We start from the raw sequence: 12,911 nt of genomic DNA, 5'->3' as shown, positions 1-12,911 counted from the left end.
TGATAAGCTCCAACACATGTATATATACATTACCATATCACCAAAATAAAAATTAAGACCATTTCTACCATCCCTAAAAGTTGCCTGTGCTCTTTTATAATCTACCATCCTCATTACCACTTGTCTTATTCCCAGCATTATGGACTATACCAACTGGTCATGTTGTGCCCTGCACCTCCCCATCCTATAATAAAGCCAGTCACAGTTCCCCATTTCCCTAGCCATAGGATGGGCTCATAATACCAGTTGGGCCACACAGATATTTTTCTTTGGGGAATGTGGATCTGAAGAAGACATGGGGCCAGGAGGTAGCTGGAGCTGAGTCTTCAAGTGGCAATCCTCACATTCCTGCTGCAGGCACCCCTGAGCTGGCTCTTGTCCTTTCTCCAACCTGACTATTCTTTGTTCTAGGAGCGGCCTACTCTCCTGCCAACATATCCTTTATTGCTTAATTTCCACTTCATTTGCACCTCACTTGTAGCAGTTACTGCTTCTTTCCCCCACTGGGCAGTAAACTTGCAACTGGAGGGCCTGGATAAATATGCTTCCTTCTACAGTCACTGTTTCAGAAAATGACACCACCACATTCTAGTCTCTCAAATTTAACCCAGAATAATTCTTTAAAACCTCAGTGTCTATAACATGTCTAACCCATCATTAAATCCTGACTGTTCCTTTCTCTGCTCAATGTTCTCACTGCTTTTTTATTTTTTGCAGTACTGGGGATTGAAACTAGGGATGTCTACCACTAACCTATACCCCCAATCCTTTTTATTTATTTATTTTTCTTCTTCCTCTATGTGGGATGACTGATGAGCCCTCGAGGAGCAAGCTGGCTGCAGACTTCTCCAAATCCACATCTCTTTTCCTCCAATTCCTACTGTCCAGTTTATTTTGAGAAGAGTCTCACTAAACAGCCCAGGCTGGCCTTATATTTGTGATCTTCCTGTCTCAGCCTCTTGAACTGCTGGGATTTTAGGTATGAGTTACCATACCCAGCCTCTTATTGCTTCTTTAAAGATCACATTTCCTTCCTCATCAATGTTTCTCTATTACTTAGTACTGGTATTCAGTACTTGGCACAGAGCTGCTCAATACACACTTGCTGAATGATTGAACAGATAGTGACATCATCACCCTTGACAAGAACAAGGATGGAAGGGCATTGACATGTGAACATGTATTTATCAAGGTGGTAGGACTTCAGAGTTACTTATTTTTCACAAATATTTTCATAGAAAGCAAATGGTAGGACTTGAATCCAGTACTTCTGGCTCTAAATTTAATCCTATTTCCACTATATTATATTTTGTATCCTTCCCCATCCTGTGGAGTTTCATATCTTCTTCCATCTTGCTCAGATTCTTATTTGAACCAAGTACTTAATTGCAAACCCCAGATACAGTTCTAAAATACAACCCCAGTATATGCAGTAATGTATCTGGATTGAAGAGAGGCACCATTAAAAAGAGGTACAGCCAGGAGGCAGAGTGAACTGGGGGTCAGGGATATGACTAAATTTGTCTGAGGCAAATCAACACCTGTACCTAAGGGCAAAATCAACACCCATATCTAAGTGGAAAACAGTGTGCTGCATTGTCAAACAAAGAATCCATATATAGTCAAAATCACACTTTATTTAGCAATCTGAAAACCTGTCTTTGGTTTTAAGTCCTGCAAAATGAGTGGTAAGTCAGACACAAATTTGTCCACTATCCTCTGAGTATGTGTGGTTATTTATCTCTCTGTGGACAAGTATGTGTCTACAGATACTTCTGCTTTTTATAGTCACAATAGCCCCATTGAAACACATAAAATCTTATTCTTTTAAGATTAAAACCAGAGTCTGATATTCTCCTCTCCCAAGCCTGCCTTCCTCCCATTCCCCACCCCATCCCTTCCTCCCACCCTCCTCTAAGGCTGCTCCTCAGCATCCATTAATGCCAGGTCTTGGAGATGACCAGCATCTACACTGCCTGAGCATCTGGAAATGAATGCGTGGTTATACCCCTTGACCTATCCCCTTTGGTTAAGGAGTTCCTCTGGGGAGACATGTATAGAGGAGGTCTTGGCAGTTTCTCTTCAGAGTTGTGCAGTTTGACTTACAGATATCTGGAAAAAAATATGTTTGCATTAGATGCTGATCTGCCCTCCCTTCAACCTCTTGATTTCTTTATCTTGAATTGTATTTTCTTCCACATTTTTTATTGGTGCATTTTAGTTGTGCATAATGGTGGGATTTGTCGTTACATATTCATACATGCACACAATACAGAAATATAATTTGTCTAATATCCCTCCCCAGCACTTCCCCCTCCCTCCCCTCTTCCCCCACCCCAGTCCCCTTTCCTCTATTCTACTGATCTCCCTTTACTTTCCATGGGATCAGTCTTCCTCCTCCTCCTCCTCCACCACCACCACCATCACCTCTCTTTTCCTTTTTCCTCTATAGTTTCCACATATGATAGAAAACATATAACCCTTGACCTTCTGAGTTTGGCTTATTTCATTTAACATAATGGTCTCAAGTTCCATTCATTTTCCTGCAAATGACATAATTTCATTTTTATTTATCGTTGACTAGAACTCCATTGTGTATATATACCACATTTTCTTTATCCAATCATCCACTGATGGACATCTAGGTTGGTTCCATAGTTTGATTATTGTGAATTGTGGTGCTATAAATATGGATTTGCATTATCATTATAGTACGAGAACGTTGATTCTTTAGAATAAATATTGAGGAGTGGAATAACTGGGTCATATGGTGGCTCCATGACTAATCTTTTAAGGAACCTCCATAATGATTTCCATAGTAGTTGTACTAATTTACAATCCCATCAACAGTGTAAAAGATTCCCTTTTCTCCACATCCTCTCCAGCATTTATTAGTGTTTATACTTTTTTAAAATATTTTTTTAGTTGTAGTTGGATACAATATCTTTAATTAATTTATTTATTTTTACATGGTGCTGAGGATTGAACCCAGGGCCTCACCCGAGCTAGGCAAGCGCTCTCCCGCTAAGCCACAACCTCAGCCTCAGTTTTGTACTTTTGATGACTGCTATTCTGACTGCTGTGAGATGAAATCTCAGTGTAGTGGTGATGGGGGGGTTTACCAGGGATTGAACTCAGGGGTACTTGGCCACTAAGCCACATCCCCAGCCCTATTTTGTATTTTATTTAGAGACAGGGTCTCACTGAGTTTCTTAGCACCTTACTTTTGCTGAGGCTGACTTTGAACTCGAGACCCTCCTGCCTCAGCCTCCCAATCTATAGTTTTAATTTACATTTCCCTAATTGCCAATAATATTGAACATTTTTTCATATATTGTTGCCATTTGTATGTGTGTGTGTTTATTTATTTTTTGGTCCTGAGGTTTAAACTCAGGGGCACTTGACCACTGAGCCACATCCCCAGCCCTATTTTGTATATATATATATATTTTAGAGACAGGGTCTTGCTGAGTAGCTTAGCACCTTGTTTTTGCTGAGAGTGGTTTTGAATTCACAATCCTCCTGTCTCAGGCTCCTGAGCCACTGGGATTACAGGCTTGCACCACGTGCCATTTGTATTTTTTCTTTTGATAACTGTCTGTTTAATTCATTTGTCCATTTATTAATTGGGTTTTTTCCCCTGGTGTTGTTTATTTTTTAAAGTTTTTTTTATATATTCTAAATATTAATCCTCTATCAGTAAAGTAGCTAGCAAAGATTTTCTCCCATTCTGTAGGTCCTCTCTTCAAATTTTTTGTTTTGTTTTTGTTTGGTGGTGCTTGGGATTGAACCCAGGGCCTTGTACATGCAAGTCTGGCACTCTACCAACTGAGCTGTATCTCTAGCCCCCTCTCTTCATGCTCTTAATTATTTACAGAAGGAAAATAATTTGATGCCATCCCATTTATTAACTCTTGGCATTATTTCCTGAGCTTTAGGGGTCCTACTGAGAAAGTCGTTGCTGGTGTCTATATGCTGGAGTGTTAATCCTACATTTCCTTCTAAGAGTTGCATAGTTTCTAGTCTAACTCCAAGGTCTTTGGTCCATTTTGAGTTGATTTTTGTACAGGGTCAGTGATAAAGGTCTAGTCTCATTCTTTTACATCTTTCTAACCAGTTTTCCCAGCACCAATTGTTAAAAAGGCTATCTTTTCTCTAATATAGATTTTTAGCACTTTTTTCAAGGATCAGATGACTATAAATGTTTGTCTTTGTAAGTTTTATTTTGTACCATTTGTCTATGTGTCTGTTTTTATGCCAGTAGCATGCAGTTTATGTTACTATAGCTCTGTAACATAAATTGAAGTCAGATATTGTGATGTCTCCAAAACTGTCTTTTGTGGCTTAGGATTGCTTTGGCTTTGGCTATTCTGGGTCTTTTATTCTTCCAAGTAAATTTTAGAATTGTTTTTTCTAGTTCTGTGAAGAATGTCAGTGATATTTTGATGGGGATTACACTGAATCTTCATATTTCTTTGGTAGTATGGCCATTTTAATAATATTAATTCTGCCTATCCATGAACATGGGAGGTCTTTCCATCTTCTAAGTCTTTTTAAATTACTTTCTTCAATGTTCTATAGTTTTCATTGTAGATGTCTTTTACATCTTTGGTTAGATTTTGTTGTTGTTGTTAGATTTATTCTTGGGCATTTTTTGAGGCTATTGTGAATGGAATTTCTTGAATTATATTTCATCTAATGCCACTAGCCTCTACTGAGAAAGACGATATGAAACTGGTTGTTAGGATTACTGTTAGGACTTCTTGCAGATATTGGTCATTGTACCACTTGCCTTTTTATGAGGATTCACAGGAAAAAATTTTTTCTTAGTAGTAGCAACTGTTGTCTCCAAAGGAACAGGCAACATGAATTAGATGAACTGATCAGGTGTTTCTTTTTCTGTCAGATGTTAGAAAACCTGGGACCAATTTTGTGGCCCATCCTTAATAATATTAATTTAGAGAATGCATTTTCTGTATTTGCTTAGTTCCTGACTCCATTTTACATCACTATTCTGTGTCTCATACTTTGGAATTATTTTGCCACATTATGATTGTGTGATTATAAATATATTACAATATATATGATGTTTTTGTATTACTAAACTCCTTTTTGAAATAAGTACAGATATAATTAAGTAAATACTTAGGAGATAGGATTGGGTTAAGGCCAAGTTTTGGGCAGTGGTTCACACCTGCTTGACCCTGCCCTAAGAATATTACTGCTCGATTCCCCTTATGCTTGTAGCCCGTGGTGAGAATTGCAGCTTGTAGCCAAATCCTGTCCATCCAGTGTCCAATCTCACCATCCACACTGATTTCCTTACCTCTTATTTCTTTTTTAATACTTAAAAAAAATTTAGTTGTAGATGGACACAATACCTTTATTTTATTTATTTATGTGGTGCTGAGAATCAAACCCAGTGCCCCACACATGCAAGGCAAGCACTCTACACTGAGCCACAGCCACAGCCCCCTTCTTACCTCTTCTTGAGGCTCAGGTGCTGTGATATTTTCTCCTGGAAGTGCAGAGACATGGAGTTGAGGGCCTTGGGCCTACAAAAAGAAGAGTTCTGCCAGTAAGAGGTGACTCAACTTCCCCAGCCTCTCAGCTTAGCAGGGTTTTCTGTGCCTCACATTTTTCAAGGGTCTATACAACACAAAGGGCAAACACACCCTGTTGTTTCAAAGAGCCCAAAGCATCAGGGATGACTTTCCTCCATGCTATTTTAAAGATAAAGAAACCAAGAATGAAAGGGTGAAAGGAAATGAAAGGAAAGAAGGTCTTTGGATTCCAGAGTTGCTTCCATGATCAGACACCATGTGATCTGTATCTCTCTCTCTCTCTCTCTCACACACACACACACACACACACACACACACACATACACGTATATACATACACATACCTGTGGGAGTGTGAGGTCTTAAAACCACTACCTGCCACTTTTAGACTAACCCTCCTTAAAAATGCACTGTAGCTCTCTCACTTTGCAAGTTATCCTAAACCATTATAAGCAGTTAGGAGAGGACAGTGGTATAATGGTTTCTTTGGGAAAAGTTCTAGGTTCTGAGATGGGAACCCAAGGTGTAGAAAGCCCTATCTAAGAATTGCTATGCCTGGGAAGATCCCAGCACACTAAGGTTTAAAACAAAGTTATTTTTTAAAAATTGACATTTAATTCACACACTACAAAATTCATCCTTTTAAAATAGAATCAATTATTAACAATATGACAGCTACTTGAAATTCTGTGATTTAAGAAAAATTTCCTTCTTCTCTCTCCTTCTTTTCCAGGCCATGAATTAGCTCAAAAGCAATATCAGCTTCCAAAAAGTTATCAAAGCCGCCTTTCTCAGATATTTCAGATGCTGAACAATCCCCACCCCATTACATATGTATAAGAGTTGCTTAACCACTGGGATACATCCCCACCCCTTTTTTTCCTTATGTTTTATTTTGAGACAGTATCTCACTAAGTCCTTAGGGCCTCACTAAATTGCTGAGGTTGGTCTAGAACTTATGAGTGATCCTCCTGCCTCAGCCTCCCCAGTTGCTGGTATTACAGGTGTGCTCCATAATACCCAGCTCATTTTTATTTATGCATTTTACATGTGATATGTCCATAATTTTACAAATGGAATGTACTACCTTGAAAAATAGTTCTCATTCCTTGATGTTAGGCACTAAGGATTTATGATCTCTGATCAGGGGCATGGTAGAGAGGATTATGGTGAAGTGTCTGATTAGATGGTACCAATATTCATTCATTCAGTCTACAATTGGTTTTTGACCCTTTCAGTATGCCAGGCCCTCTTCTAGGAGGTGGGTTATGACAGTGAACAAAACAAAATTCTTTGCTTTCCTAGAGCTTATGTTGTAGTGGAGGAAGACAGATGAGAAAATAAATAAAATTATAACCTAGTGATGATAAGCGATATGAAAAAAATTAAGTGGGAAATTGGGGGCTAAATTGCAATTTTAAGTGGTCTGGTCAGAGAAGGTGACATCTGGGCAGTGAAAAATGCCAGGGCATGAGCCATGTGGATGTCTGGAAGAAGAGTATGAAATTTGTAGTATGAAATAAGAGTATGAAATCATTTCATTTATGATTAGGATGCATCTGCAAGGAAAGGGAGCATATATTGTAGGACATAGCTTCAGAGGCTTGTTGACACTGATAGACTCTAAGATGCTCTAGTCCCTTAATACTTCAGGAACAGGATGTCTTCTCAGCTGGAAACAATCCTACCACAAAGGCTGGAAGTAAGGAAACACCATAGATCTCAAACACAAGGACATAACCTCAGGGGAAAGAAGCTTGTGTGCTGTACTTCTCAGGGAAGAGAGTGTTACTAGCCTGTTCCTCAAAATGGTCAAACGGCTTCTTGGTGCTCATCATCTCCCTTTCAATAAGATTACTCCAAGGATGTAAACTTTCTTTATTATTTATCAGAGTCAAACAGAAGGTCACTCTATTACTGTCTTCATACTAAAATCATGCAATAATTACAAAATCAAATTGAAATTAATTTTTGATTTTCCATACCATTAAGTTGCTCTTTTCATTGCAACAAACAAAACAAAACAAAAACCTGCTAGGGTGTAGTTCAACACCCTGTGTTGACCCTCTACTTTTTCACCATCCACATCCTGCATCTCACAATTAGCATTGTTGCCTCCAACTAGAAACCAGCCAAGGGAAAGTTTTGTATCTTGTTCTGCTAAGGCCTTAAGTGCTTTATGTGAATCAAGACTGAAGGTATAATAATGTCAATGACTTAGATTTTAGTACCTCAAGAGAGCTGGCTGAGATAAGTTCATTGTCCTCTTCTTTGTCTTCCATCTTCCCCACCTCTCCAGGCCCTGAAAAAACCTGTGGATCAAAGGGAACAATGTAGGAGAAAGTCCCATACCTTCCCGTCCTGAATGCCACCCTGGTACCCTTTGTCCATGTTGCTCTTCTCAGGTAGCAGATGTGATCTGAGGGGTACTACAAATTTCATATTCTTCTTCCAGACATCCACATGGCTCATGCCCTGGCATTTTTCACTGTCCAGATGTCACCTTCTCTGACCAGACCGCTTAAAATTGCAATTTAGCCCCCAATTTCCTGTGTCCTCTCCCATTTAATTTTTTTCATATCGCTTATCATCACTAGGTTATAATTTTATTTATTTATTTTCTCATCTGTCTTCCTCCACTACAACATAAGCTCTAGGAAAGCAGAGAATTTTGTTTTGTTCACTGTCATATCCCACCTCCTAGAAGAGGGCCTGGCATACTGAAAGGGTCAAAAAACAATTGTAGACTGAAGGAATGAATATTGGTACCATCTAATCAGACACTTCACCATATCCTCTCTACCATGCCCCTGATCAGAAATCATATATCCTTAGTGCCTAACATCAAGGAATGAAAACTGTTTTTCAAGGTAGTCCATTCCATTTTTAAAATTCCACTTTTTATTTTTTATGGTGCTGGAGATTGAACTCAGAGCTGTGTGTTAGGCATGCACATTATCACTGAGCTATACCCCCAGACCACACTTGGGTTTTTGTCACGCCCTTATGCCTCCTTCTTTCTTCCATATTTTTGCTTTTTTTCTATCCCACTTTTTATTCAGAGCTAATTGTTGAAAATGTCTCTTATATTGGTTTAAAATGTACCCTTAAAAAAAAAAATCATCTTTTTTACACAGGGCCTACTTCTGCCCTCTGGTGTCCCAAAGAACAAGTCAAATCTTTCTTCTATATGATGGCTCTTCCATATAATTTGAATAGAGTATGACTTGATTTCCAGATCCTTCACAAAACACTTAGTCTCCAGTGGGTCAGCATCTCTCAATTTGTTCTCATCTTTATTCTCACCTTTCAAAAAGCTATCCCTTTTGTTTTATCTTCCTGTGTTCCTGCTTCTAGGTCCTTCTCATCAAAGAAGGTACACACTGGGAATTTGCTGCCACTTTCCTCAGGATCTACTTGCCATAGTCATAGATATGAAACACTGTAGTTTCCCATCTCTGCCCCTCCCCCCCCAGTTAAAAAAAGTAAAGCTCTGGAAGCCAGTTATAGGTTCTTTATATGGGAACTTCTATAACTTGGAGCAAAAAAGACAGAAAGGAGTAAGAATCTGCTCATAATATTAGTGAAAGCCTTTACAGAAGTCAATTGCCCTAAGATTAGATTATTAAATTAATTGCTATGAAGATATGAAACAATCTGTAGAACAACAAAAAAGTGTCAAAGAGTATTCTTGAGACTGTAATAAACGACATCTTATCATCTACATGGAGGTTATAAAAGGGAGTAAGACCCAACCAGACCACTGTTACCTGGGAGGTGTGCAAGGTGGGGGAAGTACAAAGTTCTTCTGGGTTCAGATTGTGAGAGTTTTCCTTTTCTCTGGCTTCAGGAGTTCTTAATGGCTTCTCTGGTGGTTCTGGATCAGGAGAGGCTGCTAAGGAGGCCCTAGGACTTGGAGTCCCAGTCCCCAAGAGGGCCCTGGGGCTGGAAGGTGAACCTCCTCCAAAGGCTGGAGGACTAGAGGGTATGTTCCCTGAGGCGGGCCTGGGGCTTGGAGAGGCTCTGGGTGGGGGAGGCCTACAAGGAGGTGCTGAGGTCCTATGGATAGAGGCTCTTTTCTTTGGTTGTTCAGATTCTTCACTTAAGGTGCGGGTTCGTAGGACTACTTCTGGAAGAGAGGATGGCTGCTTTGAAGGGTTCAGGGATTTCTCTGATGCTGGAGCTAGGACGCTAGGGAGAACTTCCTCCTGGCACTTGTCACTCTCAATGGTGGGTGTGGGCTGGGCCTGGATTGGGCCATTACAGGCTGGTAGAGGCTCTTCCTTTTCAGGGGAGCTTGGTTCAGACTCTCCCTCCTCTATTTCCTTGTCTTTTAAGGATTCTTCTTTGATCTTATAATCATCTTCTCCTTGGGCTGCATCAGGTGTCAACTCTTCTTCAGTTGCTGAGATAGATTCAGTCTCACTTGTCAAGGAATGTGCAGAGGGGCTGGTGGGTGAGGTAAGAGGGCTGGAGACTGTAGATGTTCGAACTGGGGGAGAGATGACTAAAGAGCGCCTGCTGCTGCTAAAAAAGGAAGGGCATTTGGATTCAGAAGAGGGGGACTGGAAGTAAATGCTGCCAAATAATTATGCTTACTATAATAATAAAATAGAATAAAGCAATTTATACTCATGTTAGAAATTCTGTATAATTGAAAATTATGCTAATGTCATAAAGTGAAATAAAAAGGGGCTACACATTTTTACCTACATTAGCTCAATTATATAAAAACCCATGTAAAAAATACATTGCAAAATATTAACTAATATTTCCTCCAGTGAAAAATTAATGGGTGCTGCTAGAGTTTCTTTTTTTAATTTGCAAATTCACCTACTTATTTGTAACCCCAAAATCAATACTTCTGGCACTTTCCCAGTCATTGGTGGACATGTATAAGTGGTGAAAAATAATTCCTCTGACATGTACTTTCTCAGCTGATGCCTAATAAGGCAATGATCTACCTTTTTGTTTTAGCTCTCATATTGTAAACAAGTTTCTATTCACCATGTTTTTGCTTTTTTATGTTGGTGGTGTGTGGGAGACTGACCTTGAACGTGACTGAGTCACATTCCCCGGTTGGGTGCTGAGGTGCTCAGTCACAGAAATGTGGCAGAGCTTTCCCCACCCTTCTCATGCATGGGTGTGTCTTGCCACAGCCCAATGGGTGAAGCTATGCTCACCTGTTCCTTTGTAAAATAACCCCTTGCCCTATTTAAGATAGAATCTTCCATGGAAGTGCCTTGTGTGAGTCCCTTTCTCTTACTGTGCCTTTGGGTGTGGCCTACCCAGGTGTCAGTCAACCTGCAGACAGTGGACATCATGAAGATAGACTCAGCCCCTTGAAACCTGTGCGCATGCGTGTGTGTGTGTGTGTGTGTGTGTGTGTGTGCGCATGCTCCTCTCGCTCGCTCTCTTTCTGGGACCCCCAAAGAAGGTATTTGTGTTTCTTGTGTGGTTATTTTGCACAGCCCAGTTAGCCCAGTTTACCTAGAGTGACCCCTGAGCCTTTTAGTCGTGAGAACAGAAACCTGGCAGTGATGATTTTTTTTTTTTTTTTGGTACCTGGGATTGAACTCAGGTGCCCTTGGCCACTGAGTTCCATTCCCAGTCCCATTTTGTATTTTATTTAGAGACAGAGTCTCACTGAGTTGCTTAGCACCTCGCTTTTTGCTGAGGTTAGCTTTAAACTCATAGTCCTCCTGTCTAAACCTCCCAATGGCTGGGATTACAGGTGTTTGCCACCCCACCCAGCTGTTGGTGAAGATTTTGCTATTCAGATGGGCCCCAAGCTGAAGTGATGTGCCTTACAGAGAAAATACATGTGAGACAAACTTCATTCAGGCATGAGTTACAGTGCTATTGATTGTAAGTTCAATATTAATGAAGCAACAGTATTATTAAATAAGTGCCTTAAGCAGAAACTTACATAAAACAAGATTATATATTGGTTGATTGGTAAAAATATTGTTGACAAGAGACTTGTAGGAACCTAACCCTGTGTTTTCCTAATGAGCAATGGCTCTGTCTTCAGTGTTTGTGGCAACTTTATAGAACATAACAACTATGAATAAAACAAATGCACTATAACATTTATCAATGCCTACTGGATATTGTACCAAGTACTTCTTTTACAGGCAACACGAGCTTGACTCCTACTTTACCCCCTTGTGCCTCTTATGTACTATCCACCAAATGATTGAGCAGACCACAAATATGTACTTGACAATTAAGACCCATGTGCTGTGTCCTGGGTACTAGCCCCAGCCCTGAAAAAAAAGAAAAAGAAAAAAAGAGTTCTTGCCTGGTGGGAGTTCCTGATGTGGGATAAGCTGTGGAACATAAGGTTCTTTTTAGTACTAGCATTCTAAGAGTCAGTAAATTTTGAAGGCTCGGGACATAAGAAAAAAACCTGATTTCTACTTGAGGTTCTGGGACGCTTTAGTATAAATAATAATAAGTTTGCGAAGAATGAATAATTACAAATTCTGGCTTTCAATGCTGGAAAGAGGAGAAATGCAGCTTTTGGAGCAAACAGAAATTTGTCTAGGAAACCTACACTGGCCCTTTAGTGATTTTTTAAATAGCTAAGTGAAAAGTACAAACAACAAATGTGAGCCTTATTCTTCCTTTAAGTCCCAAGCCCAGTTTTACCACCTCCTTAAAGTCTTCCTTAACTGTCCACACATTGGCAACTACTTACCTCTGCAGTTCCTATTGGTCTCATTAGGCACTTGTATGTGCACGCTCATATCCTTCATTCCTTGTCTCTTTAGGTACACTTTCTATACTTCCAATTTTTTATAAATCACATTAGGAAAAGGCCAACTTTCCTATGTCACTGGATCCCTAACACCTGACATAAAACCTTTTACACAGAAAGAGCTTAATAAAACTAAGACTTTGGAATGAACACTTAAACACATTCCAAGAGACCACTGAATTACTTATACTTACCAGTAGAAAAAAATGTATGAAGGCAAACACACACACACACACACACACACACACACACACACATATACACTGAAGAAAAAGCAAGCCATAACAGATTGGCAAATGATATTTGCTATGTATACAATCAAAAGATTAGTATCAGATATAACAACAAAAATTTCATATAAATTAATTTAGAAAAAGGGTTAACAACCAAATTGAAAAATGTGAAAAGGATAAATAGGAAACTCACAGAATAGGAACCTTAAATGCCAATAACATGAAAAGATGGCAACAGATAACTGTGAGGCTGTGACTTGAAAACCACAAAAGATTCCATTTCTTACCCATGAGCTTAGGAGAATTAAAAGGTCTGTCAATTTCACATGCAGCAATAATGAGGAACCATGG

General features: G+C 39.5%; 1 protein-coding gene and 1 non-coding gene across 5 annotated transcripts in view; both read right to left on the bottom strand.

The window, feature by feature from the left end:
* Positions 1-796: 796 nt before the first annotated feature.
* Positions 797-903, bottom strand: LOC114104083 (small nucleolar RNA SNORA38). Its single transcript, XR_003584775.1, has one exon. It is a non-coding gene; the product is annotated as a small nucleolar RNA SNORA38 (small nucleolar RNA).
* A 714-nt stretch (positions 904-1,617) lies between these two features.
* Positions 1,618-12,911, bottom strand: part of Bin2 (bridging integrator 2) — a 32,050-nt gene continuing 20,756 nt past the window's right edge. For 2 of the 4 annotated variants that reach the window (XM_027949741.2, XM_027949739.3), the window contains exons 10-13: positions 9,329-10,091; positions 7,796-7,876; positions 5,484-5,555; positions 1,618-2,112 (exon numbers count right to left, since the gene is read on the bottom strand). In XM_027949741.2, coding sequence (XP_027805542.1) covers positions 2,083-2,112; positions 5,484-5,555; positions 7,796-7,876; positions 9,329-10,091 — 946 coding nt within the window. In that variant the 3' untranslated portion in view covers positions 1,618-2,082. The remainder of the gene's footprint in view (positions 2,113-5,483; positions 5,556-7,795; positions 7,877-9,328; positions 10,092-12,911) is intronic. The other 2 variants (XM_027949742.2, XM_027949740.3) reach the window with 1 other exon arrangement.

This window comes from Marmota flaviventris, chromosome 3 (genome assembly GCF_047511675.1).
Source record: "Marmota flaviventris isolate mMarFla1 chromosome 3, mMarFla1.hap1, whole genome shotgun sequence".
Lineage (NCBI taxonomy): Eukaryota > Metazoa > Chordata > Mammalia > Rodentia > Sciuridae > Marmota > Marmota flaviventris.
The sequence above is the reverse complement of the archived record's forward strand: the minus strand, read 5'-3'. Positions and strand labels throughout refer to the sequence as shown.